The 27569-nt window shown below is 58.3% G+C and overlaps 1 protein-coding gene across 5 annotated transcripts in view; it reads left to right on the top strand.

Moving 5' to 3' along the window:
* Positions 1–27569, top strand: part of ADARB1 (adenosine deaminase RNA specific B1) — a 109113-nt gene that overhangs the window by 35982 nt on the left and 45562 nt on the right. Inside the window, exons 2-4 of one of the 5 annotated variants that reach the window (XM_072970332.1) lie at positions 14320–14426; positions 15436–15534; positions 15861–15998. The exons of the other annotated variants lie outside the window; for them this stretch is intronic. Of the exons in view, the coding sequence (XP_072826433.1) occupies positions 14387–14426; positions 15436–15534; positions 15861–15998 (277 nt within the window). The 5' untranslated portion in view covers positions 14320–14386. The remainder of the gene's footprint in view (positions 1–14319; positions 14427–15435; positions 15535–15860; positions 15999–27569) is intronic. 5 annotated transcript variants of the gene reach the window in all.

The raw sequence follows: 27569 nt of genomic DNA on the forward strand, positions 1-27569 counted from the left end.
GGTTATCTGGTCTCATCTGTTGGTGGTCAGGGAGGCAGTCCACCCGAGTCCTCTGGCCAGCTGTTGGCCCGGTGTGAGTGATGGGGGGCCGTGAGCAGGTGACAGCCGTGCCTCACTGGTGTCCTCGCTGGAGGTCACAGTGGGCGGCTGGCGCTCTGTGCGCCGCCCCAGCCCCGCTGGCATTCGGGTGCTGACTTCCTGTGCGTGAACACCAGCCCCCGTCCTGGGGCCCTGGGGTTTGAACTTCACGCGTTTACTCCCGAGGTGTAATAGCTGAGACATCTTTTTTAATTTGTGTCAGTTAGCCCGAGGTTTTCTGCAGAAGTCGTGGCCTTGCCTGCTTTGCTCCGTGAAGCGGGCGTGGCATGTTTGCGCCTGAAGTCCTGCATGTGTCCTGCTGCCTAACACTCAGCGTCGCGGGACTGAGCCCGGGGGCCGCGGCCTCGTCCGGGGCGGCCCGTGCCTCACCTGGAGTCCAGGCGCGGACGCCCGTCAGCTTGAGCACTCAGGGCGTGACTTGTCCTTTAAGGAAATGTGTTGTTTCCTGCGAGGCTGGAAGCTGCAGAGATGGGCGTCTGTCACCGGGATGACGTTGCCGTGGTCGCCTCCCTGCGTGAGGACAGCGTGTCGTGCTTTCACCCCCGCAAGGGGCGGGCGCCGGGCGCCGGGAGGGCGGCCAGGCATGTCCGCCCACGCCCCTCGGTGTCCCCAGGACAGAGTTCTCGGGTTGAGGACGGGAACAGCTGCCTGTCTGAGCCCGCTCTGCCTCACAAACGGGATCGGTCTGGGAGCTGGCTTCGTCCGGGGAGCGGGGCGGGCCGGACCGCTGCCTCCCCTGCCGTCTGTGAAGAACACTTCTTGCATTTCTGAGTGTCTTTCAAGTAAGATTGTACGTTTTCTCCAAAACCACAGTGTGCTCATCGTGGGCCGTGTGTGCTTTGCAGAGACGCAGCGCCGGGAGAAAGGAGGCCGGCGGCCCCGCAGCCGGGTGGCGGCTGTTGGAGACACTCCGTATGTTTCCTGAGTCTTCTCCCACGTGCATGTGCTTTATTTTTTCCCCAAACGTAGCTGACAGGCTGCTGTTTATGTGTCTCTGCAGGCCCCTGAGGTCTCTGGAACAAGATGTGGTCAAATTAACAACAGCAACTGGGGAAGTGGTTTGTATTTTGATTTTCACCGTGTGATGACACTCGGCAAAGACTCCAGTGACGCCGTTTTCTGTCCACAGTCTGACGATGCCGCGACAGCAGGCAGCACGGCTGCGCCTCTTGGGCCTCGTCCTCCAGGACGGAGGACGCAGGAGGCGGAGGGGCTCCCGTGCGGCCCTGGTCCCAGCCGCAGTCTCCAGGGGGCGGGCGGCCCGCCGCCCTTTTGCGTTCCCAGGGAGGCCGTCCCCGGACGCCGGGCGCCCCTTGCAGGCGGGCGACAGTGCTGTGTGCGGTGCGCGCAGGAGAGCCCCGGAGGGGCTGCTGCCGTGCGGGCGTCTGTCCTGCGCGCGGGCCGCCCGGACAGGCGCGGGATTTCTGGTGTGCGTGTGTCACACGCGGGCTCCTGTCACGTGCCGTTTCCACTGCACTGCGGACCGTTGGTGCAGGCACCTCCCTCCTCACGGGACTGACACATTTTATCTTTTCTCTGTCACAGTTAAAAACAGTTTTAAAACCCTGGTTTTCTGTAAATCATGTAACATTCTTACCCACTTCACTTGTCACGAGGAGAGCGTGCTGTTCTGTCCTGCAGATGCACTGCGGGGGTGTAGTAAGTCCCCACTGACGAGGGTGCCTCTCGAAAGGGCATTTAAAAACTTGACGTGATATCAGCACGTGGTATAAAGCGTATTCAGGCCCCTCGATGCACGAGAATGAAGTTCCAGGTCCCTTCTCTCTCTCCACTCTCCCCAGAGGCGAGCGCCTAATGGTCTGCGTCTCTCCGTCTGGTGTCGCGCCCTCCTTGGCGGTCCCGTGGTCACGTGGGGAGTCAGCACGTAGCATCTCTCCCGCCTTGGCTTTTACGAGTCACAGTTTTAGATTCATATGGACAAGGTTGAAAACACCTGTGGTCTGTTTCTCATCTATCATTAGGCTTTTTCGTGCTCCTCTCTGCAGCTTTAGCCTGAAAGTGTTAACGTGAGGAAAGCGATGTTACGGGAACAGAAGCGTATCTCACTGCGGGACCATGCAGTGTGGCTGGAGAAGGCAGAGCTGTGACTGCACCCGGAAGCTCATGCCCAGGAAAGGGGGTGTTCAGACGGAGCCTCCCAAGTTCCCTCCTGGTGTCTGTGCTGCTTCAGCCGCCTGGTTGCTCACCCCCCGCGATGTTCGTTTCTTAAATTCCGCTTTTGCGTTGCGGGAGCGCCTCCTAATCCACTTCCTCACGGAGCACGAGCACGAGGCTGGAGGCTTCCTGGGCTCCCGCTGCCGTGTTCAAACGCGCTGTCGTCCTGTTGCCCTGCTTGACTGGCGATTGGCTGCGTCTCGAATTCCAGGTTCATGCAGTGTCCCCTAGTGTCTGGGTTCACACGACTCGGAAAGTATCTCTGCCCTTCTCCAGAGCCTAGTGCTGCTGACGGGGAGTCGGACGTCAGCCCTCCCTTGTTCTTGGCAAGTGACTCCCCTCCCCCCGCTCCCACCGTGGCCTCCAGCGCTGCTGCCGGCCTGCTCTGGGTCCTCTCGCCCTGGGGCGCGGCCCCAGCCCACGTAGCCCTGTTGGGAAAGCTCAGACTGTCTTCCGGAGCGGCTCTCAAGTCACAGTCCCCCGGCCCAGTTGTCTGTGCCGGGTCCTTGGCTCCCTCGGTCTGCCTCCTCGCCCCCTGCCCTGACCCCTGGCCTCCCCGTGCTGCCGAGCCCGGTGACTCTCCGGTGCTGTTGTAAGTCATCCTCCGCCAGAAGGTTCTTCTTCTGACCCGGGACAGGGCCTCGGGGAGGGAGCAGAGCAGGCGGGCGCTTTACCACCACGCTCGCTTAAGAGCCTTTTCAGGTCACTCTTGGGGTCAGGATTCTGTACCTTGAGCGTTTTTAACTGTAGTTCTTTCTTCCCACTGGAAAAATTGCTCAACGTTATCAAAGAGTTGGCAAGAAATTAGTGAACCAGCTCCAGTCAGTCTGTCGGCAGCATAAATAAATCCTTTGTCACGTAAGAGCGCCCCTGAGCTTACAGGTAGCTGGGTATTTTGTCACACTTAGTTGACAGCGTGCAGCGAGTTAGTTAAATTCCACGTGCTGTGAGGCAGCGCATCGCTAGTTCATGAGCTGTCTCCACCTCATCAAAATTCAGGGGGGTTCTAGTGTCTGTTTTGCAGTAAAGTTGGAGATGACTTATGCTACTGGTAAGTTTAGTTATTGAAAAATTATGGTTCAAAAAACTGACAAAAGTTTCATCCCTTTGTACACAAACAGGCCATATTAAACTAATGTGAAATGATAAAACAAAGCTGACATAGAATGATTAAAAACAGGAACCGAAATCCACGACACTTGAAAGCCGTCGCTGGTAGCGAGCCCTTCCTTCCTGAGCTGCGGGCACGTGCGCCGTGCAGCTGTGCGCGGGAGCCCTGCTGCTGGGGGCGGGGGACTGGCCTCTGCAGGCTCGGTCATGCCTACAAACTTTAGTGTGCCGTCAGAACTCGCTTTCTCAGTTACCACTGACTAAAAGTTGCACTGGAAAGAAAAACGCTGCCGTTTGTTGGTGCAGTGCCACGAGGGCCTGAGTGTGGGGTCGGCCCCTCGCTCAACCCTGTGTGCTCTTTTGAGCATCTGAGAACAGCTCTGTCCACTGTGCTGGAAAGATGCGCCTGGACACACAGACACACCCTTTGCTGTGCCCTTCACTGTTTGCACGGGCCTGGGGCCCCGCAGGGAGCCCTGCTCCGGCACGAGTGTGGGCAGCCGTTTCCCGGCGTGGCGCCCAGGCAGGGGTCCTCCCGGCGTCGGGGCGGAGAGCGGGGCCTGCACAGCCGGGCACCCGCCTCCTGCCCTTTCCTGCGCCTCCTCCCACAACCTCCCAGTGGGCGACGGGTCCCCTGGCTTGGGTGCGATGTCTGAGGCCTGTTGCCGCCCGGGGAGGGAGGTGGAGGGACTCTGAGGCACGTGGGCTCTACTTTCCTGAGCGGCCAAAGCACTGCTTTTCCTTCTGTCAGCTTCTCTCCTTCTTGCCCTCGGTTTTCAGTCATTTTCCACCAGTAAGTGTGGTTTTTAGAAAAGTGCGCATTAGGAAAGTGCCGATTCGAATGGCCGAGGAGGCTGAGTTGAGCCCTGGTGGGCAGTGTCCCTGTGGGGGTGGCCCTGGGTCCCCTGCAGAGCTCCGCCCGCCGCGCCTGCTGACCCGGGCCGAGGGGCGCTGCCCTCTCTGCGTACCTGGGTTTGCACTTGCTTGCGTTTTGGCTGTGACGTTTTTGTCTCTGTGTGTAGGAGAGGTTGGCCCCAGTTTTTAACTCCTGTGATGTCCCTGACAGTCTTACTTCCAGGGTAACCAGGGTCCTACGAAGTGGGGAGGGCTCCCTGCTGCTCCTGCCTGACCAGCCTGTGGGACCCGCGTCTGTCCCCACGGTCAGCCGTCCTCAGGCTGCCCGCTTGTGTCTCCACTCTTCGCTGGTCCTCTTCTCTCTCCCAGGCCCCCTTCCTTCCTCTGAGGGGATCCCAGCAAGGGTCTGCCGGTGGCAAGCCACCTGAGGCGTCATCTGGAACGTCTGCCTTCTCTGCCTGTGGAAGGGCCTCCGCCCGCCGAGGTCTGGGTCCCCCCGCCCCTTCTCGTCCCCGCGGGGGTGGGGGGTCTCCCCGCGGCCTCCGGCCCGGGCTGCCTGTGCTCTGGGCGTCTGAGTTTACAGCGGCTCTTGTGTCTTCACCTGGGGGTGGGGGGGCTGGCCTCCCCACCCCCCGCCGAGCTGGCCAGGCTCCCCTCCAGGACCCCCTTTCCCTCTCTCTGCTCCCCTGACCGCGGGAGAGGAAGAGCAGTCTTACCTGAGGGAGCTCGGAGGCAGAGTCGAGAAGCTTCTGTCAGAATGCTGGAAGGTTCTTCCTGTCTAGGCTGCTGACCTCCCTGCAGCGGGCTTCTGCTGGAGCGTTTGGTAAATAGCCTTACCGGACACTTTTTAGATCATGACGTTAATCAAGCAATACAGAGCTCACATTTGCTTAGATTTGGGTGAAGAGCTGCTGGAAGTGTGTCAGTTTGACACGCGCGTGGTCAAAGCAGCTGGCGACGCCACAGGTTTCTGGAATGTGGGGAAGTGGCGGTAGAGGCCAGCGGCCGCTTCCGTCCAGGACATGGGTCCTCAGGGAGGTTCACGCATCAGCGCTGTTCTCAGCCCTTTCAGCCCCTGCCGGCCCCACCCCGCTCCCTTACAGGCGCCCCGGCCGCACCCCCGCTCCCTTACAGGCGCCCCGGCTCGTCCTCCCCCTGCGGCCCTTCTTCCTCTCACTCCCCATCCTCGTTGCCTTTTGCGTGTGGAAGATGTCGGGTTTTGCCTGGCTGTCCTGTCGGGGGGCAGGGACCGGCGCCCTTGCAGCACGTCTGCGCGGCAGGCGCGCGGGCGGCTGTGGCCGGGGCCCTCACGTCCGCGGGGTTGGGTCCTGTTCGCGGGCAGCGGTGATGGGGGAACCAGGCTTCACTTGGCCGGCAGCACGGCCTCGTGCTCCCCTTGGCAGAGGCACTGCTTCTGCCCCCCGCTGGCCTCCCGGGTGCTCGGATGTATCTGGCCGGAGGGCACACAGGTGTCCCAGGGGGAACAGCAGCCGAGGTTGTACCCGCCCCTCGCCACCTGCCATCCTGGGGCTGGGGCTGTCTGCCTGTGCCCGGGGCTGGCACGCTCTGTTCCTGGGATGGGGTGATGCGGACACTGCCTCCAGACCTAAGCGCCAGACGGGCAGGCGCAGAGCCCTGCTCCTCAGTGCTGGCGGTGACAGCGCCCTGTTTGCTCTGTGCCCTCTCTGTCTCTGCTCCTCTTGTCTCTGTCCCCCGTCTCTCTGTCTCTGTCTCTGTCCCCCCTGCCTGTTTCACAAGTTGTTGCAATGTTTGCAACAAAACTTTAATTTCCCATGAAGCACTGGACTGTTGAAAGTTTGAAAAAATAACATTTCCTTCAGGTCATAAAAATATTTCTAGTAATATTCACTAATTCACTTCAAAAAATAAGGAGAGGGGTTTTAAAATATGAGATGAAGGAGTCGTTCTAAAAGCAGCTTTCCGAGGTGCGGTAGGCACGTGCCCGGCGCCCGCCCGTGGTGGGGGGCGCCGCCGGGAAGGGCCCCCGCCCGCCGTCCTCACGCTCCTGACAGGCGTGTTCGTGTCGAATGTCAGGTGGAGCTTCTGGAGAAGCCATCCAGGCGTGGAGCGCTCTTTGTACCATGGTTTTGTCTCCTGATTCCGATTCTTCAGTGTTTGAAGCACAGCCGAGGTCCCTATTTCTTCCCGCGTCGGCTTGACGAGCTGTATTTTTCTTGGAATTTGCTCATTTTACCTAAGTTTACAACGTTTTTGGAATAAAATTCCTAGTACCCTCTTACTACATTTTCAGTGCTGTCGGAGTTAGAAGTGGTGACTCTCTCTGTTGGAGCGTTGTTCAGGCCCACGGCTGGGCTCTGCGGTTCTGTCCACGTCCGCCTGAGGAGGCTTCTTGCGTGGCACGGCTGGCACCTGCCCGGGCCAGCCCAGCATCCTCTCTGCAGAGCCGCTCGGCCTCCCGCATGGTGGGGTCAGGGTCCCGGGGTGGCTGGCTGCATTGGCCGCCCCCCAGGACAGCCTCCCGGGCCAACAGCCTCCGCAGGTGCAGGCCCTCCAGGGACCCATCGCGGGTTCCCAGAGCCCGCCGGGTCTCCCAGGGGTGCCAGGGGGCCCACCACACCCGATGGCGGGTCACATCACAGTGACAGCCCAGTCCTCCGCTGACCTTTTCCAGTCCCACGGCTAACTTGGGCCTTTTCCGTGTGTCGGGGGTTGGTCCGCCGTGCTGTGCTTGCTCGCCCTCGTGTGCCTGCTATTGTGTGTGATTAATGCAAGGTTAACTTCTTGTTTTCTTTCTTCCATTTCCTTTGGGCTTGTCCTCCCTTTCGCTGACTTACCGCAGGGGGCTCATGGACGTTCTTCTAGTGCGAGCATCAAGGCTGCGCATTTTCCTCTGCGGCGCTGCTTTATCTGCAGGCCACACATTTCAGCACGCAATCTTTCAGTTTCTAAGGTTTAAATGTTTTTCTCACAGCCCTGCTGACACGTGTCCCAGGGGTGTCTGAGCAAGTCTCAGCCTTGGGGTACGAGAGGGCTCAGCGCCCGGGGCTCTCACCCCGAGGACCTGCCGCTGTGACCGGGACAGCAGGGAGGTCCCCGGGGACCCGGGGTCTGCGCTCCAGCCTCAGCCTTCTGGGCGCCCTGGACCCACTGCTTCCTCCTGCAGACGAGCCAGCGCTCTGCTCCGAGAAACCAATGCAGACTTTGTGTGTCGATTCATAAAGAAAGCACAGCATTGCGTTTCTAGGTTTTGTAGGCATGTTAGTGTGTTGAGGTCGTCCTGCCAGCGGGAGGAAATGACATGACCGCGTTGTCTCCGTCCTGGCCTCTGGACCCCCGCGGGCCTCCGCCCTCTGCCCGGTTGGGAAGGGGCAGGGAAGAGGCCGAGGCTGCGCCCTGGATCTGTCCCCACTTGTGCACATGCGTGTGCGCAGGCCTGTGCGTGTGCCCTTTTGTTTCTCGGAAGATCAGTACGTTCAGGGTTTTGCCGGAGGTCTCGTCCCCCCGTGAGCGGGCCAGTGCTGGTTTGCGCTCAGGAGTTGGCGAGCAAAGACCTGGTCTTGGTGACACGCCTGTGCCTGCTGTCGCGGCATGTGAAGGCGTGACTGAGTATCGAGGGTCTGCCTTAAAAATCAGGAGGCTACGCTAAAGGATCGGAACTCACTTGGGAGAGGACTTTTAATTAAGAGTATTTTCTGTCGGAACTAACTTCTGAAGTGGTGAAAGGGCTTTGCTCTAGAGTTGAATTAACGTGAAGTCATTGAGTCTCCCTGTTACAGAGCAAGCCCCTCGCGGGGCGTGGAGGCCGAGCCGGGGCTGGAGGGCCCCGCTGACATCACCGCGGCCCCTGGGGCACGCGAGGCCCGCTTCCAGGTGAGCGTGGAACCCGTGAAGGCGCGCTGGCGCGGGCTGTTGGACACCCTTCCATCTGGTGTAAGCCGTTAGGTGAGCCTCTCGCTGGCCTAGCGACTGCCGGCGGAGGCGCCTTGTTACCGTGAGCCGCTCGGCTCGTGGTCTCCGTGGCCTGGGCCCCGCCCGTCCCTGCGGTCCCCCCCACCCTTGGCTGCTGCCCGGGGTCGGGGGTGGGGTTGCCGCTCGGGGTGGCGCCGCAGGCCGGGCGCTGTGCTCCACTTGCTGTGAAGCCTTTACCGTTAATTATTTCCTGAGATGATTCAAAGGAAGTTTCTTGAGTCTCTTCCTTGGTGACCTTTCCTGACTGAGCGTCTGCTTTTGGGAGAAGTCGAGACGAACGTCCCAGTCCCGGTGGTTGGTGTGATGCAGGGTCAGTGTACGGCCCGAGAGTGACTAACTCAGAGACCCGAGCTCTGGGCGCCTGGGGAGGTTACCTCGTGGGGAAGCGTGTGAGGAAGTGGCTGCCAGGGCTGCTGCGTGCGGAGGGCGCGGGGGTGTCCCTGTCCGCTCCCCGCATGGGGCTGATGTGAGCCTGGCCTCCCCGGCCCCTCTGGTGCCGCGCCACCATGCCTCCTAGGCTCTGAGTTGTGCCCGGAAAGCCCCCTCCTGTCAGTCATTTCTGTGTCTGTAAACATCAGGGATGTCAGGGACCTACCTGGTCCCCGGGAGACCTTTAGAAGAGGTTTTGCTTGATCTTCAACGGATGCATCTTTCTTTTCGTTTTTGCACGCAGGCAGCAGGTGTGCGGGAAGGGCGGGGAATCGTCCAATGTTGCAACGTCCAGAATCAGGTCTCCTGCTGACTCTGCTGATAGGTGTTAGCTGCAGAATAGAAATTTTGTGTTGATTTCATGAAATGAGAGCGATTGTGGCATCCAGAGTCTGACGCATCAGTCTTTTTTTCAGAGTGATTTGAAAAAAGGAAACTTGAAAGTTTGGTGCTAAAAAAGCCTTTCCTGGTGGAAGCACTCGTGGCAGTCGTTTGCCCCCCGGCCCACAGGCCCGCAGGCCGCAGGCGCGCTGCAGGGCGGCCCTGTCCTCCCGCACGGCTGCAGCCTTTGCCTCGCTCGCCGCTTGCAGAGGTGGAAACTCTTTGCTGAGTCTTCCACGGGAGTGCGTCTTCTGAGACCGGGCATCTCGGGCTGTGCAGTGGGGTTCCTGCAGTGCCTCCTCAGCTGCTCAGATTTTGAGAGGGACCCAGGGGAGCTCCGCCCGCTGCTCAGGCTCTGAGGCTTTTCCTTAGCAACTCTCGTCGCCCCCCCCACCTTCTCTTTATACAAATGTTTGTTAATCCCCTTTTATTCTGAAGCGAAATCGTGGCAGAGACCACCTCATGTAACTGTAACCGTATCGGTAGGCGATAAAGAGAACGTAAGACTGAGGAGGAAGCAGTTCCCTTGTTGGCACGTGGACACTCGGGTCGGTACTGTCAGTGGGCCCTGTGGTGCAGTGGACACGGGGCGCTGAGCGGGTGGCACGAACCACATGTGTAGACTGGGTGGGACGTGTTCTCCTGGGTTCGTCCCCAGGGAAGCAGGGCCCAGCCCTCTCCCTCAACATGGTCGTCACATTTCTGAGTGGTGGGTGTGGGGAAGGTTGTGATCATACATGAAACAGGGGGTCTGGGCTTCTGTGAGTGACTGTGAACCTCTTTGTCACTGAGTCCTTCAGCAAGACAGATCTTTGTGGGACGGTCCTGCCTGTCCCGTGCCCTGCCCTCTCCCCACAGAGTGCTGGAGAGCCCTAGCCCTGCAGTGACCAGACCATTTACTTCCCTGTGTGGCCACCCCGGCTGCCCCCTGCGGCCACTGCCTGGGCTCGTCCGGGACGGGCTCTCTGGAAGCCTGAGGCTTGGCTGACGGATGCAGTGGCAGGGCAGGGCTGTCGGGGATGGGGTGGTGTGAGGTCCACACGGGGGCCTGCTGGGTGTCCCACGCTGTCCTCCAGCTGAAGGCACCACTCGGGGCCCCGCAGGTGGAGGGCTCCCGGGTGCGCGGACGGCTGCGAGGGCAGGGGCGTCACTGCAGGGGCACCAATGGCCTGCGCGGTGGGGCGGCCCTGTGATCGCTGGCCAAAGCGAGCTCCGGGCACAGATGACGCTTCAGCTTATGTGCATCCCTGAGGGTCGTTAAAACTAAGGCTGAGAAGTGATTCTCAGTGTGTTTTTCTGGCACAAGTCGTTGCCCCAAGGAGGTGTCCCTGTGTTACCCGGCCTGGCTCCTCGGCGTCCCCTCCCACTTGCTCCCCAGCCAGGCTGCCAGGTGGGCAGTGCCGTGACGACCCTCTAGGGGGGACTGACCCCAGGCTGTGGTCTGGCCCTGGCCTCCTTCTCTGCGCCCCTCGTGGGGGACAGCTGAGGATTCTGACCTTCTGGAATGTTCTCCGTAAACGGGGGTACCTCCCCTTCAAGGGTCAGGCCCGAACAGCCTTCCTCAGCCCCTAGGCCTAGACTGAGACAGCAGGGGACTCCCCAGGTGAGGCTACAGACGCCTGGTTAGGGGAGGGTGGCGTGGAGCTGGTGAGCAGGGTATGCGGCCGCGCGGGCCCCTGAGCTTGGGGGTCATCCCATAGGAATTCTGCTTCTTAGATCCTGCAGCAACTTTCAGGAAAGGTCTGGGTGGCATTCTGGACCCACTCTTTCATTCAGGCAACAGACATGTGCTGAGCACTGTGGGGCCTCGGGGACCAGGGTGGGACTGGACAGACGGCGCTGGTGCATCGCAGAGGACCCGGGGGGGGTCCCCCTACAGCAGCCCCTGGGCCTCACTCGCCTCCCCTCCACACCCCTGCCGGGGGCGCTGGCCACGGGGGCCCAGGAAACCAGCAGAAGTGGAACCACAGGAAGCTGGTGATTTCGGATTGTCTGCTGTTCAAAAAATTGAAAAATTATTGGAGTAAAACTTGGTTTAACAGCATCAAATTTGAAAAGTTTCTAAAAAGTGGTTGTATTCCCAGTTCTCATGTGTTGTGGCTTTAAGTGTCCGAAGGGACAAAATGGTGCACAGTTAACCTCAAAAGTATGACCTGAGTAAATAAAGAATTCCATTGCCTGTGCGATGCTGGATGCAAGACTGTGTCCGCTGTTCTTAGAAGTCGGCTGGGAACTTGCTTCCAGCTGCTCTGTGTTCCGGTCGTGACTAAGTACAAGGCAAGAGGGCAGCCGCTGAGAGGCTGGCAGGTGGTTCCTCTGTAGACGCAGGACAAGCCAGTGCCCGCCCCGTTCCCCGTGAGCAGTGTCCCCCGGAGGGACTGGCGGGGTCGGACAGCTGCGCCCTCTTGTGGGGAGACTGCTTGTGTCCTGCGGAACAGTGCAGAGCACTGAGTGCTGAGTTTCCCGGAGACCCCTGCCCCTCACTGCAGATGGACAAGTCTGGAACACTGATGACCTCTGACCGCCTTTTAACCCACCCTTGCCTGTGCCCAGGGTGCTGTGGACGGGTGCTGGCTGTTGGGTGCCTTCCTGATTTTATGGCCCACGATGGCCTTTTGGACGTGGATGGGGCATTTGATGGGCCTCTCCGTCACTCCCTGGCACATGTGGGTAATGGCTGGCAGCTGCGATGGGGAGAGCTCTGTGGGTCCCTCTCTGGAAGAACAAAGCCCAGAGCTGCTTGGAGGAAGGGGCCCGTCTCTTGGCTTACGGGGGGCTTCAGCCCCTGCAGCACTGCCCAGGCAGGCCTTGGGGAAGGGACGTGGCCTCGCCGCGGGCACAGTCTCATGGGCGGGGGAGGGGATGTAAGCAACTGACCACACCGGTGTCTGCTGGTGCTGTGGTGGACGTGGGGGCAGGGGCGGGGGGACTTGTTCTCCAGGCAGAAGGCTTGGGAAGGTGGGCACGGGGCGGGGGGTCAGGGGCAGGAGATGACCCCAGCAGCCTGGTGGGCCCAAGAGGGGCTGCGACCGCAGGAGGGGTGTGGGGGTGGGCCCGAGGCGGGCTGAGGGGTGCGCATGGGGGTGGGGGAGAGAAGACCAGACCTGTTTGGTTTTCATGTGTTTATTTTTTTCCCCGTTTTCATCAGTGATGCCTTCAAGTCAGACGAATCACATACTTTAGAAGGGCTTGGGGACAAGCAGTGGTCCACGGCCCCCACCCTCCTCGGAGGCAGCATTGATTGTTTTTAAAGAGTCACGGGTATTTGTGCTTCTGCCTTGGCCAGTGTGAGGACTGGCTGCAGGTGACAGAGACACAGCGTGGGGGGCTTCACCCGGAGGAAGGGCCCGCCTGCCCCGGCAGCGTCTGCCCGGCAAACAGGGCCTGACTGGCATTCAGCGGTCAAGGCCCAGGCCCTGTCCTGGTGTTGGGCCTGCCGTGGGTGAACTTGCCCGCTGCCGGGCGGGTGCCCGGCGTGTGCATGGAGGGCGCCTGTGTGCTGGCTCTTGAGAAGTTTCCCAGAAGCTGCCACGTGACGCCTCTGTTTCCGTCCCAGTGTCACGTGACCAGGACTGGCGGCGGGGGCCGGGGAGGCATTCTCCATGGTTGGCCGCGCGGTGCTCTGCTGTTGGCAGGGGTGGCAGTCACTTCTCTGCTTCCTGTTTCTACATAGCAGACTTGCAGTTTTCTGATTTATACATTTTAGATGTTACCTGTTGGCCTTCCGTTTAGATACAGGAGGATTTAACTCACCCTTCTGCCTTCCCTTCTTTTCCTGTGTCATTTAGGGGTGCTTTTGGCTGAAAGTAATAGAAAACATGCCCTGTAGTACCTTAAACAACTGAGGATTTATTGATGTATTTATTTCATAATAAGTAATGCAAAGGCAGGTTTCTGCTAGAGTTGGTTCAGAGCACAACCACATCAGGAGTCCAGTTCTGTGTCTCTGCAGTTCTCATCGCTCCTTCATGCTTGCAGTGAGGCTGCTGCAGCTCCAGCCATCACATCTGTGTTCAAGGCAGTGCTAACCAGAAAGGAAGGGGCAAGCAGTGCAGCCCACTTCTATTGTTTTCATCGGGGGCATTCCAGAAGCCTCCAGCTGGGGGAGGGTATAGCTTAGTGGTAGAGTGAATTCTTAGCATGCCTGAGGTCCTGGGTTCAATCCCCAGTACCTGCATTATGAACAAATAAGCAAACAAACAACTTCATTACCCTCCCCAAAAAACCCCAAAAAACAAAACAAAACAAAACAATCAAAACAGAAGCCTCCAGCATGCTTTCGTGTGTACCTCACTGGCCAGCTGCAGCCACGAGGAAGACTGAGGATACGAGTAAGTGCAGCAGCGTCCCTGGACAGGGGCAGGGGCGGGCGTGGGGAGCGGCAGGCGGCTGGCCGCCTGCATCGGCAGCTGTGTGTCACCAGTTGCTTAGACCCTGGCCCGTTTCCCAGCTCCTCGCCGCGTCGGGTGCACGCTGGCGCCTTCCCTACCCTGCCGTCACCCCTTCCTCACTCTTTCTTCCAGCAGGTTTGGTTTTCTGTTTGTTTTTTACGTGTAGGAAAACTTATTTCTATCTTATGACCATGGTTTAATCAGTTTCAAATCCATCCATGGCGTTCATATTACCACGGTTAGCGGGTGGTGCTCATGCCCGAGCCTGGTAAGGTGCACACGGGGCTCCTGCTCCAGTCTGCACGCCATCACGTTCGTGCCTGAAAAGGGAGACGGCAGAATGCTTCCTCTTTGAACACATCCCACTAGTTGCCAAAAGTCGTGCTGCGTTTTAATGTACTTTGTAACAGGGTCACACTTTGTTTGTACAGTTTATCTTCTTCTTGCATTGTTGTGTGGCCTGGGGTGGTAGAGCAGAGGGTGAGGGGCGGCTGTGGCCGCGGACGGGGCTCAGACCCGCCTTCCCCCGGGCAGCTGTGTCTCCGGGCAGTCTGCTCACCGTCCCTGTGTAGTCCCCTCAGGCGTCAGCCCCTGTCCCTGAGTGCGGGCCAGAAAAGCCTCTCTGTCCTGTCACGTGTTCTCAGTCTTCCCGGCTTATTCACTGGTTTTTGAAATCCAGTCATTCATTCCTCTTGAAATCTGCGTATTTTCCTATTCTATTTCAAATGGAGGCTATGACTTTCTCATACACTTTGGTTTTTCTCCTGGGATTTTTTTTTTAAACTGAGTGTATTGAAGTGTAATTTACATGCATTGAAAATCACCGTTTTCAAGTGCTCAGTTTGATGTGTTCTGACAGTGTGTATGGTCGGCACGCCGCCGCCATCACCACCTCCCGCGTCCCAAAGGCTCCCTCTCGCCCACTCAGGTGTCCTGACCCATCTTGGTCACACACTGGCCTTGTCTGCTGCTGGCACTGTCACCCCAGACGAGGGATGAGGGCTGGCCGGAGCCGCGAGGGGACGACTGTGGACGGTAGGTGGTGCTGTGGGGCCGCCCTGGGCCCGTGTGAAGGCGGCTCCTGGGGAGAAGCCTCTTCGCATCTGCAGTTCAGTGCACGCGCGTCCCCCCGCCAGCCCAGGTGCGGGTCCCCTCACTGACTTCACTTTAAAGGGCTCACGAGGTAATTGTGGGAATACTTAGAGCTGGTTTAGTTCAGTGAGTGACCTGACTTGTAAACTAAATTTTATCAGATAATTTAAAATTCAACTATAATGAACTGAGCCCGTGGAAGGGCTGCCGGGCTGTGGGACTGGAGGTCACAGGCTCGCGCACCTGCCCCAGGCTTCAAACAGTCACTGCTTCGCTGACGTGCGACGTCATTTTATGGCTCTGCTGTCTTAGCTTGACGCTTCAGATAGGTAACAGTTAAAATAAAATGCAAAAAACCCACTTAAACAGCCTGTACCATCAAGTTCTAAATGTGCGGTGACAGATCGCCAATTTTAATAAGACTAAATTAACCAAAATGTGCATGTGTGTGTTTGGTCTTGAGTGAAGAGTTGCCAACATCAAGGGAAGAAATGGTGTAAATATTTAAGGTTTAAAACTTCTCCTCCACAAACCCTCACCTTGCATCTGCTCATCCCCCACGGCACAGGGACGGGGTCCTGGGGGTCCGGGCTGGCCAGAGCTGCCGGGGTCAGTGATGTGACCTAGGGGCTAAAAGCCTCAGCTCAGGCTCTGCCCACAAGGCCCCAGAATGCTGGACTTCTAGAGTGAAGAAGGCAGACTTCAGCGAGCAGAGTTCTCTCCTGCCGGGACAGTGCCACCTGTCCTGGGGGCTCAGAGAGGTTACTCCGCCCCCGGGGGCCTCCAGCAGCTTGGGGGTGCAGACCTGGGGTGGGGTGGCCCCTCCAGCACCTGCAGCCCTGTGTCCGTGGAGGTGGGACGTGAGGCCTGCGGGCCGCCCCGCACCGGGTCTCTGGGTTTGGAGGTGCCCGCGACACGCCGGGATCTATAGCTGCCTCCCCGCCCTCTGCAGCTGAACGACAGCCTGCTGGAAGGCAAGGTGAGGGGCACGCCTCCCCTTCGGACGTGGAGATCCAGCCTGGCCCAGACTCCCTTCCAGTTCTTCATCCAAGTGGGTTTTCCTTACATCTTACCACCTTCTCCACGAATACAGTGTCTGTTCAGTGGCAGATTCGGGTCTTTATTCCTGGGACGTGTTCTTCTACCATAGCTTTGGGCGCTTTCCCCCAGATGGTGTCTGGTCCTCAGACCCACGAGTCGTGTGCCTTTGGGCCCCCACCCTGTGGGTCTGGGCTGTCACGTCTCTAGTCTGTTCTTAAGTTTTTCCTTTTCCATTTAGTCTTGTTTGAGGTTTTTGTCAGATCTGATCATTTTTGTCCCTTTTGTACATTCCTCGTACATACATACATTCATGTCATTTCTTTCATCAACCCCCAGCTCAAAACCAAACCAAACCAAACAACCCTGGGAGCGCTTACAAGCAGAGCAGCTCGGCCAAGGTCTTCCACCCTGGAGTGAGCAGACTTGCTCTGTCTTCTTTCAAGGACCAGCCGGATTTACTTTGTATTTCAAAAGGTTTGTATTCTACTTTGTTTCTAATGGCCAGTAAGAAAGCATTTTTTAAAAGGATGCTTCAGAAGTATTCTTTAAGGAGGCGCCCGTTTAAACCAGGGCTATCATCGTCCACCTAGTTCCGTCTCACGTTTGTGATCGAGCTTGGTAACAGCATCTGCTTCAAGCTTCCCTTCATCTGTGACCAGGAGTCGGGACCCTCCCCGCGCAGCCCCAGGCCTCTCGGATTGGGCGTGGCCTCTGTGGCCAGCATTTATCCGTGGGCCGCCGTCGGTGGCTGCCTCTGGCTTTAAGTGGCTTTAGGCCATTGGAGCTAATTTTAGGGGCCTTCACTTCCTTCCCCACCCCCTTCTTCTTCTCCTTCTTCTTTCTTTTTTCAAATCTAACACCTGTTGTACTGACTTGAACAATGTAGTTTTCATTTTAATCTAAATTCCTTGATAACGTCACCTTGGAAGACAATGGAGAAAGCTTACCTGAGTTCATGATTCTAACTGAGTGGAGGAATGTTGCAAGCAGACCGAAAGCTATACCTGTCCTAACCTGCTTGAAACCGTTTCAACGTAGAACATCGAAGTGCGTTCCTTTAGAGAAGTGTGTGTGTGTTTCTTTGACTTATTGCTGGGGGAACCTTACCTCATTAAACCAACAGACCGAGCAGCCATGCTCTCGCTGTAGCGGGTGGGCTGCAGGAACGCAGAGAGCTGGGGGCGAGCTTGGAGGGTCCTGGACCCGGAGCCCAGCTGTGACCTTGGACAGGTCACTTCGCCTCCCCGCTGGCAGGCCTCTGTCACAGAGCAGCTGAAGCAGAGGTGGCCCCTCCTGTGTCCTGCCCTGTCCTCACTGGGTCTCCCCATAAGCCTGGGACACTGTCACTGTCACCTGGGAACCGAGAGGGTAGAACTTGCCCTGACTCCTGAGCTAGAGGAGATAGAGCAGGCCTTCCATCAGGGAGACCTGCCCTGGCCTTCGAGCTGATGACTGGTAATCATGGCCGCCCTGTACAGTTGTGCAGGTTGTACACTGCACAACTCCACTCAACACTTGAATGGCATCCCTAATGGTTGTAACACAAACGGTGGCTGTGTCCAGGCCACCCCTCATGCAGTCCTTTCAGTCTCCTTTACTCAGATTTGGTGACATGTAAGTGAGCTAATGCACATGTAGTGACTGCAGGTGGTGGTCAGTTAATGACCTTGTCCTGCGCTGTGCCTCAGGGGCTGCTCCCTCTTCTATCCTCCCAGCGTGGTGCTTTCCGGCTCAGTTGTGGCCCTCATCTGGGCCTGTCTCCACCCATTACTTGGGATTCTCCCCCACGCTGGGCGGATGAGTCCTGCAGCTGGACCTCCAGCTCAGACCCGGGTCTGCCCGTGTCTTCTCTGGGGAGGGATCCCCCCATCTCCAACTTGAGATGGCAGATAAAAATCCCAACAGCCCGCCCTGCCCCTAGTCCTCCGACCGTGGCGGCCCCATCTTCCCAGCTCTCGGGCCAAAAGCTGGGGCCACCCTCTCTTCCCACCACACACCCAGCCCTCGGGACTGCCTGCCAGCCGAGCCACAGGACACGCCCAGAGTCTGCGGCCGTCAGAGCCAGCAGACCTGCTTGCTCAGGTCCCCTGACCTGTCTCCCTGGGGCAGCCCCTCCCACGCCCGCTCCTGCCCCCAGGCCGGGACTTCTGGCCACGGCACCCACCAGTGACCCGCCAGGACTCCCAGCCACTTCCCCGCGGCCTCCTCAGAGCCTCAGTCTCTGGCTCTTTAGGGGCTTGGTCTTCTCAGGACGGCAGGCGCCCGCCGCCCTCCCACCTGCTCATCCTCCACTGACGCAGGGGTCCTTTAGCTGCTGGTGACGCTCCCGTGGGTTGGAGTCCTCGTCCTGCTGGGACACGAGGCCCTGCAAGCATGCTGGTGTCCTCCGTTCACCGCCAGAGCCCAGGCCCTGAGGACAGTCCTGGCAGTGGGGGAGCTCACTGTCTAGCAGCTGAGTGAGGGGATGTTCGCTGGTTTCCTAGTAACGGACACGTCTGAGGCGCTTCAACGCCGCAGCAAGGACTCTACTGCTTCCCGGCTGTTGCTCACACGTAAGCAAGTAAAGGCTAGCTGGCTCGTTTCGAGAGTTTAGAATTCTGTCTAATGAAATAAACGCCTTTTTCTCCTTCCTGTGAGAGTAGAAAGATAGTTTTCAAGAGTTTTACCCCAAGCTGATGTTCTGGGAACGCTAAATGTTGGAGGCTTGACTCTAGGACATAGATAAAAATAAAGTTAATGAGATAGCAGTCATGTCAGATGCTAAATGGCGTGTGGCTATTTAGGACAGTCTTCTCGAATTCAGTAGTCATTAGCTTGCAAAGATGTGACAGCTGAAGTCCGAGATTGATGTCCTTTTAAAATTGGAGAAAGGGCTTTAAAGTATTTTTTTAGATTATGAGCCGTCAATTTAATGGTTATGGAAACCATATCTGATGCAGCAAAATCACTGCCACTCTACTGTGGATTTCCTGATTCTCATGAGCGCAGGTGCTCTGTTTTTATGTTTCTCTTAAATAATCCTAAAGGTAGAAGAAAGAAAGGGGGAGAAAAAGGAGACGGACACAAAGTGAGGATGTCCCTTGGACGCTGGTCGCGTCAGGTGGGCTGGCCCTAAGACAGGGGCGTGAGTGGCATCTCCCGTCCCCGCACGGACTCGCTTCACTGAGGGCCCGTATGCCTCATCGTGCCGGTGGGCTCTCCGCTGCTCTGCCTTTCCAGAAGGCAGAATACACGGCGTTCATTGCGTGAGGAGGACTGTGCACGGTCACTTCGTGAGGTGAAGGCAGTGTGTGAACATAGCCGCTGTTTCTACCTGGGTTTTTATAGGAACGCAGAGCAGACGTGACACAGGGTTGTGCGAGGTGACAGGCAGGGGGCCAGCTCGTCCCTGCATTTCATAGACTGTCTTGTGCCCTTTAGGTAAGAGGGGCCCAGGCGGACTCGTCAAACCAGGCGGGTCTCGAGGATGGTACTGTCTCCTGTGTACCACGTGGTGCTCCTGCACAGGGCTGTCCACCGATTGGGTCAGGAGGCAGAAAGGAGGGGAAGGCCTGTACTGGGAGCCTTTCCAGGCGGGCGGAGTACCAGCTTAGCACTGACCGGTGTGAGCGGTTGCAGCGGGCTCTGGGCTGTGGCAGAGGTGCCGGTGGCCCGGCACCTGGCCCGAGGGATGGAGGGCAGGGGTGACTTCGGCTTGGTTGGTGTGGGGGGGACGGAGGCCCAGGGCAGTGTCCGCACTACGCCCGGCCTTTGCTGTCTCTCAGAATTGGCTATCCTGGGGTGGGGGCAGGCCCTCCCTGGGTCTGTAGGTCCCCAAACGCCAGGGCGTCGCAGAAAGGAAATGCAGTTAAACGAGTTTGCTGTGTGACGAACGGTACCAAGGAGACAAATACTGCCCAGAGCCCAGGACAGCGCGGCTGGAACGCCCCCCTCCAGCGGCCGCGTGGCCCGCGGACCCCCAGGCAGACACGCAGAGGCCTCCTGAGAGACTCAGCCGTGTCCTTCGCAGCCTGACGTAACCCCGAGTTACCTGACGACAGTGCAGTTCCCGGGTTTGGGGCTAAGGTGCTTCTGCTTCCAGCGGCGTCTTGCTTGGCAGCCTCCGGGAAGGCTGTGCCGTTAGGTTCCGCTGCTCCTGACGGGGCCCGCGTGCCTGGGCCGGGCCTCGCCTCGTAGGAGCCTTTGAACCCGCCCGCACGGCTCTGCCACCCGCCGCCCGGGTCACCAGGCTTACCGTGTCGGACTGATTCCTGCTACAGGAGTTTAGTTTGGGAGTGTGTGCCCACTTGGCAAGTTGTTCTCTTTACGAATATGCTTCTTATAAATTGTGGTCTGTCTTGATGTCAACTTTCGCCTCTTCCAGACCAAGCCTGTGAAGGAGACAGAGGACCTGGGGTTTCCTCGCTGTAAGGGAGCGGACAGGCAGCCTGGGGCGGGAAGCCACAGGGCAGCTTGGTCCCGGCCGGTGTGGCCTCGCCCAGGGTTGTGTCTGAGGGGCTGGCGGGCACACAGGGAGCAGCCGGGCCTCTCCCTACCCCCCTCCCCCGCTTCTCAGATGGGGTCGGGGTCGGGGAGGGGGGCAGACTGGAGACTGGCCCCCCCCCGAGCCCGGCTTCCTCCCAAACCCCTATGAAAACTGATCAGGGAGAGAAGGCAGAGTGATCTGCTTCTCAAACACGAGTCTGCAGGGGCTGGGGGTGGTCCTCAGTCCTGGGCGACCTCTTCCCGTGCCGTTGCATCGTGAGGAATCCAGAATCCAGACGGCCTGTCCTCCCACCTTTTTTAAGCTGCGTTTGCTTTGATCTGGGCTGCTCGGGACTCTGGCCGTCCGGCGCTCTCCCTCTTGGATGAGCGGGTGCTGCAAGTTCCAGCTCCGCTTGCCTAATTGTTTCTTCTCATTTCAAGCCCGTTAGGAGGCCCTGGGGCCAGTCCTAGTGGCCGCAGCTGCAGCCTGCATGGGTGCCACCTCGGAGTGGCTGGGGACAGAGTCGCAGGGCTCGGCCCGGCCCAGCAGCCGCGCTCCGGTGTGCCCTTCCAGCCTGGTGACCGCGGTGCGCGGCCGTTTCATTTCTTGGTGCCTAACTTGCTCTCATGTGTGGCACGGCTATAATTAATAAAGAACCCCATGGAAAGCCCCCATTTTTAAATGTAGTAGTGACTTCGTATTACGAAAGAGCTCCAAAGAGATTTTCTTGTCTCTTATTTAAAGAGACTGAGGACGATCGTGGCCTCCTTTCTGGTGGTCGCCTCGGGCTCTCTTGGCTCTGAGTCCTGCGGGCTGCTTTCGAGTTCCTCGGTCGGGTTTGTGCTGTGTGCCCAAACCTGAGAGGAATCCCCAACCCCCACAGCCCCCAGGACGGCGGCCGGCAGGAATGCTGGCCCAGAGGCGTGTTGCCGGGAAGGACCTGTCATCGGAGCTGCGGAGCGGCTGCGTCAGACTGGAGGGAGGGGGGCTCCGTGACGTCCAGCTGCAGCTTTTACTAAACAAGCCATCTTGTAGGTCTCAGGCCTGGCCCTGGGGGCACAGCCAGAGCACAGGACCATGGGAGAGGGTCATCTCCAGCCCAGCGGCCACAGAGCCGCAGCGGCTCCACCCCACCCAGGGCTTTGGGACCCTCCATCCAGCCCATCTCCAGGCGAGCAGTGAGCCTGGCAGCGCTGCCCTGAGGGACTCGCCACCGGCCTGTCCCGAGTCCTGGAGAGTCACGTCGAAAGTAACCCCCCCCCACCCCCCTGAATCTAAGTCCCAAGCTTAGACGGCTGGAAGAGGGAGTTCACTGTTTCCCAAAGGAATCTGCCCCAGACGTGGGAAAGCTTTTGCCGGAAGCTTCTCTCCCCACCAAACCACAGGGCCACGTCAGCCTAGTTGAGTTTGTCAGCAAGAGACACATGGCCACAAAGTCTAAAACACTTCTTATCTGGCCCTTGATCCAAAAGATTACGAATGAAATATGTAATTGAATTAAAGTTACAAAATTTGAATCTATTTCTGTAAAAAATGTTAATTTAAGTAAACAAAGCAAAACAGTATCATGTTTTAACATTTTCAGAAAATATTTTTCCAAAATTATTAAGTTAGTTTTTAAAAAGTTTAAACATACAAATTACAGTTAGTATCAAATGTTGAAATTATTTTAAAAAGCGGTACCTTTAACTCTTTGCATATTAATCACTTTACAAAACTAGGAGTTTTTAGATCCTGGGGTCTGTGGTGCGCCTGGTTGCCTGCGGAGAGCATGTCCATGCGCCTCCACTCCGGGTGGGGTGGGCGGGGGCGCCGGTGGGCCCGGGCAGCCTGGGCTCCGGGTGCAGCCAGAAGGGTCCGCGTCCTGCGCACCCTTGGAAAGTTAATTGGAAAGGGGATGCCAGGCGTCGCTGGGAAGGGAGCTTTGTTGTGCAAAATACAGTTGGTCGAGTTAGAGAAAGTTCCAGGATTGACTGGTTTGTCGTTTCTCTCACGGAGGGGCTCGTCCTCCCCGTCACTGCCCCCAGGGCAGCCCACGGTTTCCGGGTCCTGGGATGCCAGGCAGTGGGCAGTGCTGTGCTGGCCCTGGTGCCAACCAGCGCCCTGAGATGTGCACGCGGACGCGGGCGCGCGTGAGACGTGGGCCTGCTCAGCGCCCAGCAGCGCCCCAGCTGGGGCGGGAAGGGAAGGAGAGGGAAGGGAAGGGAGCCGGGCTGCAGGGCGGGCAGCGGGCATCGAGGAGAGGCGCCCTGGCCCCGCACCTGGCCCCTTGCTCGGCTCCCAGAGCCTGTGCGCTGGGCTGTGGGCCTGTGACTCTGTGCAGCCCCTTTGGCCGACGGGCTGCTCGGTGGTCCTCCTTCACCGTTCTGGGAGCTCCGGGGTTTAGAGCGACGGGCTTGGGCTGCAGGGCTTCGTGCTTGCTGTGAAGGTTGCGTCTTTTCTTCCATCCTGGTGGAGTGTGTCTCTGCCGGAGCTGAAGGGTTACCTGTCCGTGCCCGGGGAAGGGGCGCCCAGAATCACCGCTGCTGGCCACCCAGCACCGGCATCTGTTTGGTGAGCCAGCCGGGCTCGGGGGGAGCCGGCTCCCACGTGTTGTGTCGCCGGCAGGCCAGTGCGTTGCAGCCCCGGCCGAGGGCATGGCATGGGGCCGGGGCTGGCAGCGCCCGTCCCTGGGGCTCTGGCCATGGGGACCGTCCTCAGCGTTGGGGGGCGGCAATGTAAACGGAGGCACAGGAGCCGCTCTGAGAGGAAAGGTAATTGTCTTCTGTTCTGAGACGGAGATGCTGGGCTCCCCGTGTGGTGCAGCGCGTTTTCGGGGGGGCTGCTTTGTGAGGTATCTTGTCCACGCCGGTTACTTTGTGCCTTTCCTTTGAAAGTACCTCTTTCTGCTGGCATTTCATAGAGTTGTAGCTTGGGGCTGGCTTAGAAAGGCAGACTTTAAAAACGCGTCTGTGAACATGCGTAGAAGTCACCTTAGCCTCAGAGAGACGTGTAGGAGCCTCGGAGCCTGCAGCCTGGAGCCCCAGAGGGCGCTCCCTGGAGGCTTGGTGACGATTTAGCTGCTGCTCTTTTGCTGCTGCTCCGCGTTCCCACTTCCCTCGCGGTAACACCACTCTTCGTGCTGTAGTGAGACTGTGGCACCGCTGTTAGCCTTTTCCTTTTAAAAACACTGAGAGCAAATTCCTTATGTTCAAAATCCAGGTGATTTCAGTCTTTAATTCAACTGGAGGTTTTAGGGCATTGAAATCAAAGTTTTTTTCTTAATACCAGATTCAGAAGTTGTGTGTGAGTATGATGCCACAGACTGCTGGCTTTGGGGTGAACTGCTGCTCTGACGGTGTGGAGCGTTTGTGCGCTGGGAGAGGGCGTCCTAGGAGCAGGGGTGCTTCTGGGAGGGGCACCACCTTGCTGCTCACCGGCTGACGGGGCTGGGACTCTGGCTGCCACCAGCTCGGCACCTTGGGGGTCTTCTGTGCCAGGAGAGCGTTGTCTCTGCAGGAGGTGAAACGAGCCACGGGTTCCGAGTGTGGCTTCCTGAGAGAGGGCAGGAGCGGTCGGGGCTGGAGTCAGCGACCTCCCGTGGCAGCTCCTGCCAGGTGCCAGGCGCCGTGCTCAGGGAGCTCTGCGTCTCGCACGGGAGGGGCCTCCTGACACGAGGCCTTCCCGGCGCCAAGCCCGCCGGTGTGTCCAGGACAGAGGCACGTCCCCAGGGCCCGTGTCCCTGCTCTCGACCCACACGCGCGTCAGGTGTCGCCGTTGGCCCTCAGCCAGACATGAACAGCACGGCGGGGTTAAGGTGCGCAACAGAAGAGCAAGGTGGGAGCCAAGCCCGCAGGAAGCTCCATCCAGACGCCCCGAAGCTACAGCTGCCCTGCTTTTCCGCAGCCCTTCATCACTCAGCACGAAGGCGGGGAACATCTGAGGGTCTGAGAGGAGTCCTGCCAGCTCCCTGCCGGGACTTGCTGCGGGTCAGGCGGTCTGTCCTGGCCCTGCGGTGTGCAGGCTCAGACACCTCCACCACCCGCGCTGGAGGCTTCTTCTTCAGTAGGAAAACCATCCCCAGATATGCTGCACTTCTGGAGCAGCGTCTCGAGAACTGGGCGCCACAAGACGCGGCGGTAAAGCCACGCGCTGAGGGTGTGCGCTGGGCGCCCCGTGTGTGTGGGCTCGCGGTGGGCTCTGCCAGACTGCAGAAGGTGGACGTTAGTGCCCATTTCTGTTTATAATATGCTGTATATTTGAAGCTAACAAAAATGCCTTTAAAAAGTTATGATTCCTATTTATAATATGCCCTATATTTGGAGCTTATAAAAATGCCTTTATGAGTGTTATTAAGACTGGCCATCCCATTTATAGGAAACTGGGAGAGTTTTACAGGGTGTGAAGTGTAGCTTTCAGTGCTGTGTAATTTTGAGGTGCTCCGAATCACGTGTGTTAAAACCTCTCCCAAGGCTGGTGTGACACGTGCCTTTGGGAGCTCAGTTACTTGTCGGCACGGGCCAGCCTGCTGCGCTCGGGGGCAGTACACTTCCAGCGGACTTTCCCTGCTCCTGAGCCACCCACGTGGTCACTGCCTCCCACGGCGCAGGCTGTTGGCTGCTGACGCTGTGTGAGACTCAGGTGCGTTAGCTCAGTCGTCAGAAAACTATGATTGGAAGAGAATAATGTGCAATTTAAACATTGCCCAGGAGCCCCCAGAGCCGAGGCGGCTGCCTTGGCAGGTGCTGCCAGCCCAGGACCCGAGGCGGGCCTGGAGCCCAGGTCACACCACGGGGACAGTCGGACACGTGCACAGCCCTCCCCGGGCCCCACCAGCCCATGGAGGCAGGCTGCTGGGGGATGGCCCCTGAAGACTCTGTGACGTCCTTTCTTCATAAATTGAGCTGATCGTGGACACAGACCGTCCCTGAGGAGCAGGCAGCTGTCATGCCAGGCTTCCTCCCTGGTTCCTCCTTGCTGAGAGAGCGCCTTTTAGTGAGGTGCAGAGCATGTGACAGTGGGGGTATGGGGTGAAGGGCACTTATCCATCCATCCACCCATCCACCCACCCAGCATCCATTCATCCACCCATCTCCCCATCCATCCACCAGTCCATCCATTCATCTGTCTGTCCATCCACCCATCCACCCACCTATCCACCCACCCACCTATCTACCTACCCACTCTGTCCATCCACCCACTCGTCTATCCACCCACCCATACACCTATCTATTCATCCATCCACCGACCCATCCCGTCACCTACTCATCCATCCACCAATCCATCCATTCGTCTGTCCCTCCACCTACCCACTCTGTCTGTCCACCCCCATCCACCTACTCATGCATCATCCATTCATCCACCCACCAATCTACCATCCATCCGTCCATCCACCCATCTACCATCCATCCGTCCATCCATCCAGCAGGTGGCCATTAAGCCTTCTGGGTGCCAGCACCAGGCATCTGGGTGTGCACGAGACAGGGGGGGTGACAGGGTGGCAGGGGCAGAGGGACGGCTTCAGCTTTCAAGCTTGGGGTTTGCTCTAGAGTGGGCTATGAAGCGCCGTTTGGCGAGGAGGGTGGATCCGTGTGATGCGCTGCTGCTGTGCTGTGCAGGTCAGGAGCCAGTCTCTGGCCGGAGTGGGAGAGGCGCTCACGTCCGGAGAGTGGCTGACCCCTGGTGAGCAGCAGCGGTCATGGATGGCAGGCCCAGGTGTCCCGGGCGCCACTGTGACAGACGCGAGGGTGCGTTTCATTTCATTGGTGCGGGCGGCGTCCTGTCAGCTCCCCGGCGAGGGCTCCTTCCACTGGGGCGCCTTCCAGGGGAGGGCAGGGCCGCCCGAGTCTGACGGCTGAAATTCTGAGGCAAACGTGTGGAGTTAGACTTGTGAACCCTGCTTGAAATGCTGGGAAACTGGATCACCTCTTAGCAGTGCCTATTCTTAGTGAAAATACAGTTCACGTTACCATCTTTTTCCCTTTGATTCCAGAAAATAAAGTATAATTTCCGAGTAAAGGGATTTTAATTAGGTCATGTTAAACAGAGCAAATGTGGGCCGTGCTTCAAATGCATTGTTGCTGTTTATCCATTTCAAAGGACGGAGTATGGTTATGAAAGATAATACTTTATGAAGCTTTTTTCAGTTTACTGTCGTCAGCCAAGCTGGTGTGTCGTTTTGTTGTTCTGGTGTCCGCAGTTTGTGTTCATCTCTAGGCGGTTACTGCTCAGAGATGAGCAGGAGATGTGGCAAAGACGAGAGAGGAGGGGGCGTGTGCACACACGTGGGTGCGTGTGAGCACGTGGGGCGGGCTGGGCGGTCGAGGGGGCCGTGACCATGTAAGAGGCAAGCCCAGCGCTCTGGGACACAGCTGGCCCTTGCAGTCCCCGAGGGACCCAGGCTTCTTTTGTTCTGCGGCTTCGCTTCTTTAACAGAGGCCTCTGGAGTCACCTGGAGGTGGCCCCACCCCAGTCCAGCAAGAGGAAGGCGGGAAAGTACAGAGGAGGCTGTTTCCCTGGGGACACGAGCCTGCGTCTTCGCCGGTCACCCCGCCCAGGCCTCCGTCCAGGGCTCTGGGGTCCTCGCTGTGTGGGTGTGGCGCTGCTCCGGGGGCAGGCCCCCCACGGCAGAGACGCTCGTTCAGCAGGTGGGGTGGCAGGCAGGGCCTCAGCGGTGGGGGCGCCCTGCCCGTTCCCCGGCATTGTGCGCTCCGCCCGGCGCATGCGTGTTTACACCCCGGGCTTCCCGGGGGGGTCTTGTTCTCCCAACCGCGGGCTCTGTCCCGGGGGTTCTGTCTTGTCCTCCAGAGCCTCGTCTGAGGTGGGTGTTGGGCAGAACGTAGGAAGGGGCAGGGGACCGTCTGAAAATTTTCCTGTAGGCTTCATAAATTACAGTTTAACCTCAGGCAAGACTTGTTTCTGCATATTTGTTCGGTGTAAATACACATGTTTAGAAGAGTGTGTAATGGTGATGACTGAGTGCAATAAGTGACTCAAGTTTGCAGAGCTGTGTCAGAGAGCTTTATGTCTTTGGTGCCCTTTGGTGCCCTTGTGCCAGTGACGCTGGTTTATGGAGACTCGTGGGGAGTCGGGGCTCCCCGGCAGGACTAGCTCAGGGCCGCCTGGCTCTCCCTGTCGGGCCCCCAGGCGCCCTGAGATCCCAGACCTTCTCAGCGGTCCCGCGTCCCTCAGTGTGTCCTCTACCTGTGAGCATTTAATTCTGTCCCCGTTTTGCTTCATTGCTCTGTCTCTGAGGTCTGACGTTTTGCTAAAACCTACCAGCTCCAGCATTCGCTGACGTCCGTGAGAAGTGTGCGGCCCTTGTGCTCAGCGGTAACTGCGGCGGGGACTGGGCGGGGGCAGAGCCTGCCGGATCGCCGTGGCCAGTTTCAGGGGACGGTCTGCCCCTTCTCAGGCTGCTGCGGGGTCCGCACAGCAAGGTGTTTGCGTGTAGAAGGAGGGCTTGGAATAAAGTTTTTTCTCAGTATGGAAGCAGTATTTATTGTAAGAATTAGGAGATGCAGAATAAACTATGGAAAAGTTAAGGTGATAATCCTTGTAGCAAAATCATTGAATGTGAACAAGTCTGCATAATTTTCTTC

This window comes from Vicugna pacos, chromosome 1 (assembly GCF_048564905.1).
Source record: "Vicugna pacos chromosome 1, VicPac4, whole genome shotgun sequence".
Taxonomy (NCBI): domain Eukaryota; kingdom Metazoa; phylum Chordata; class Mammalia; order Artiodactyla; family Camelidae; genus Vicugna; species Vicugna pacos.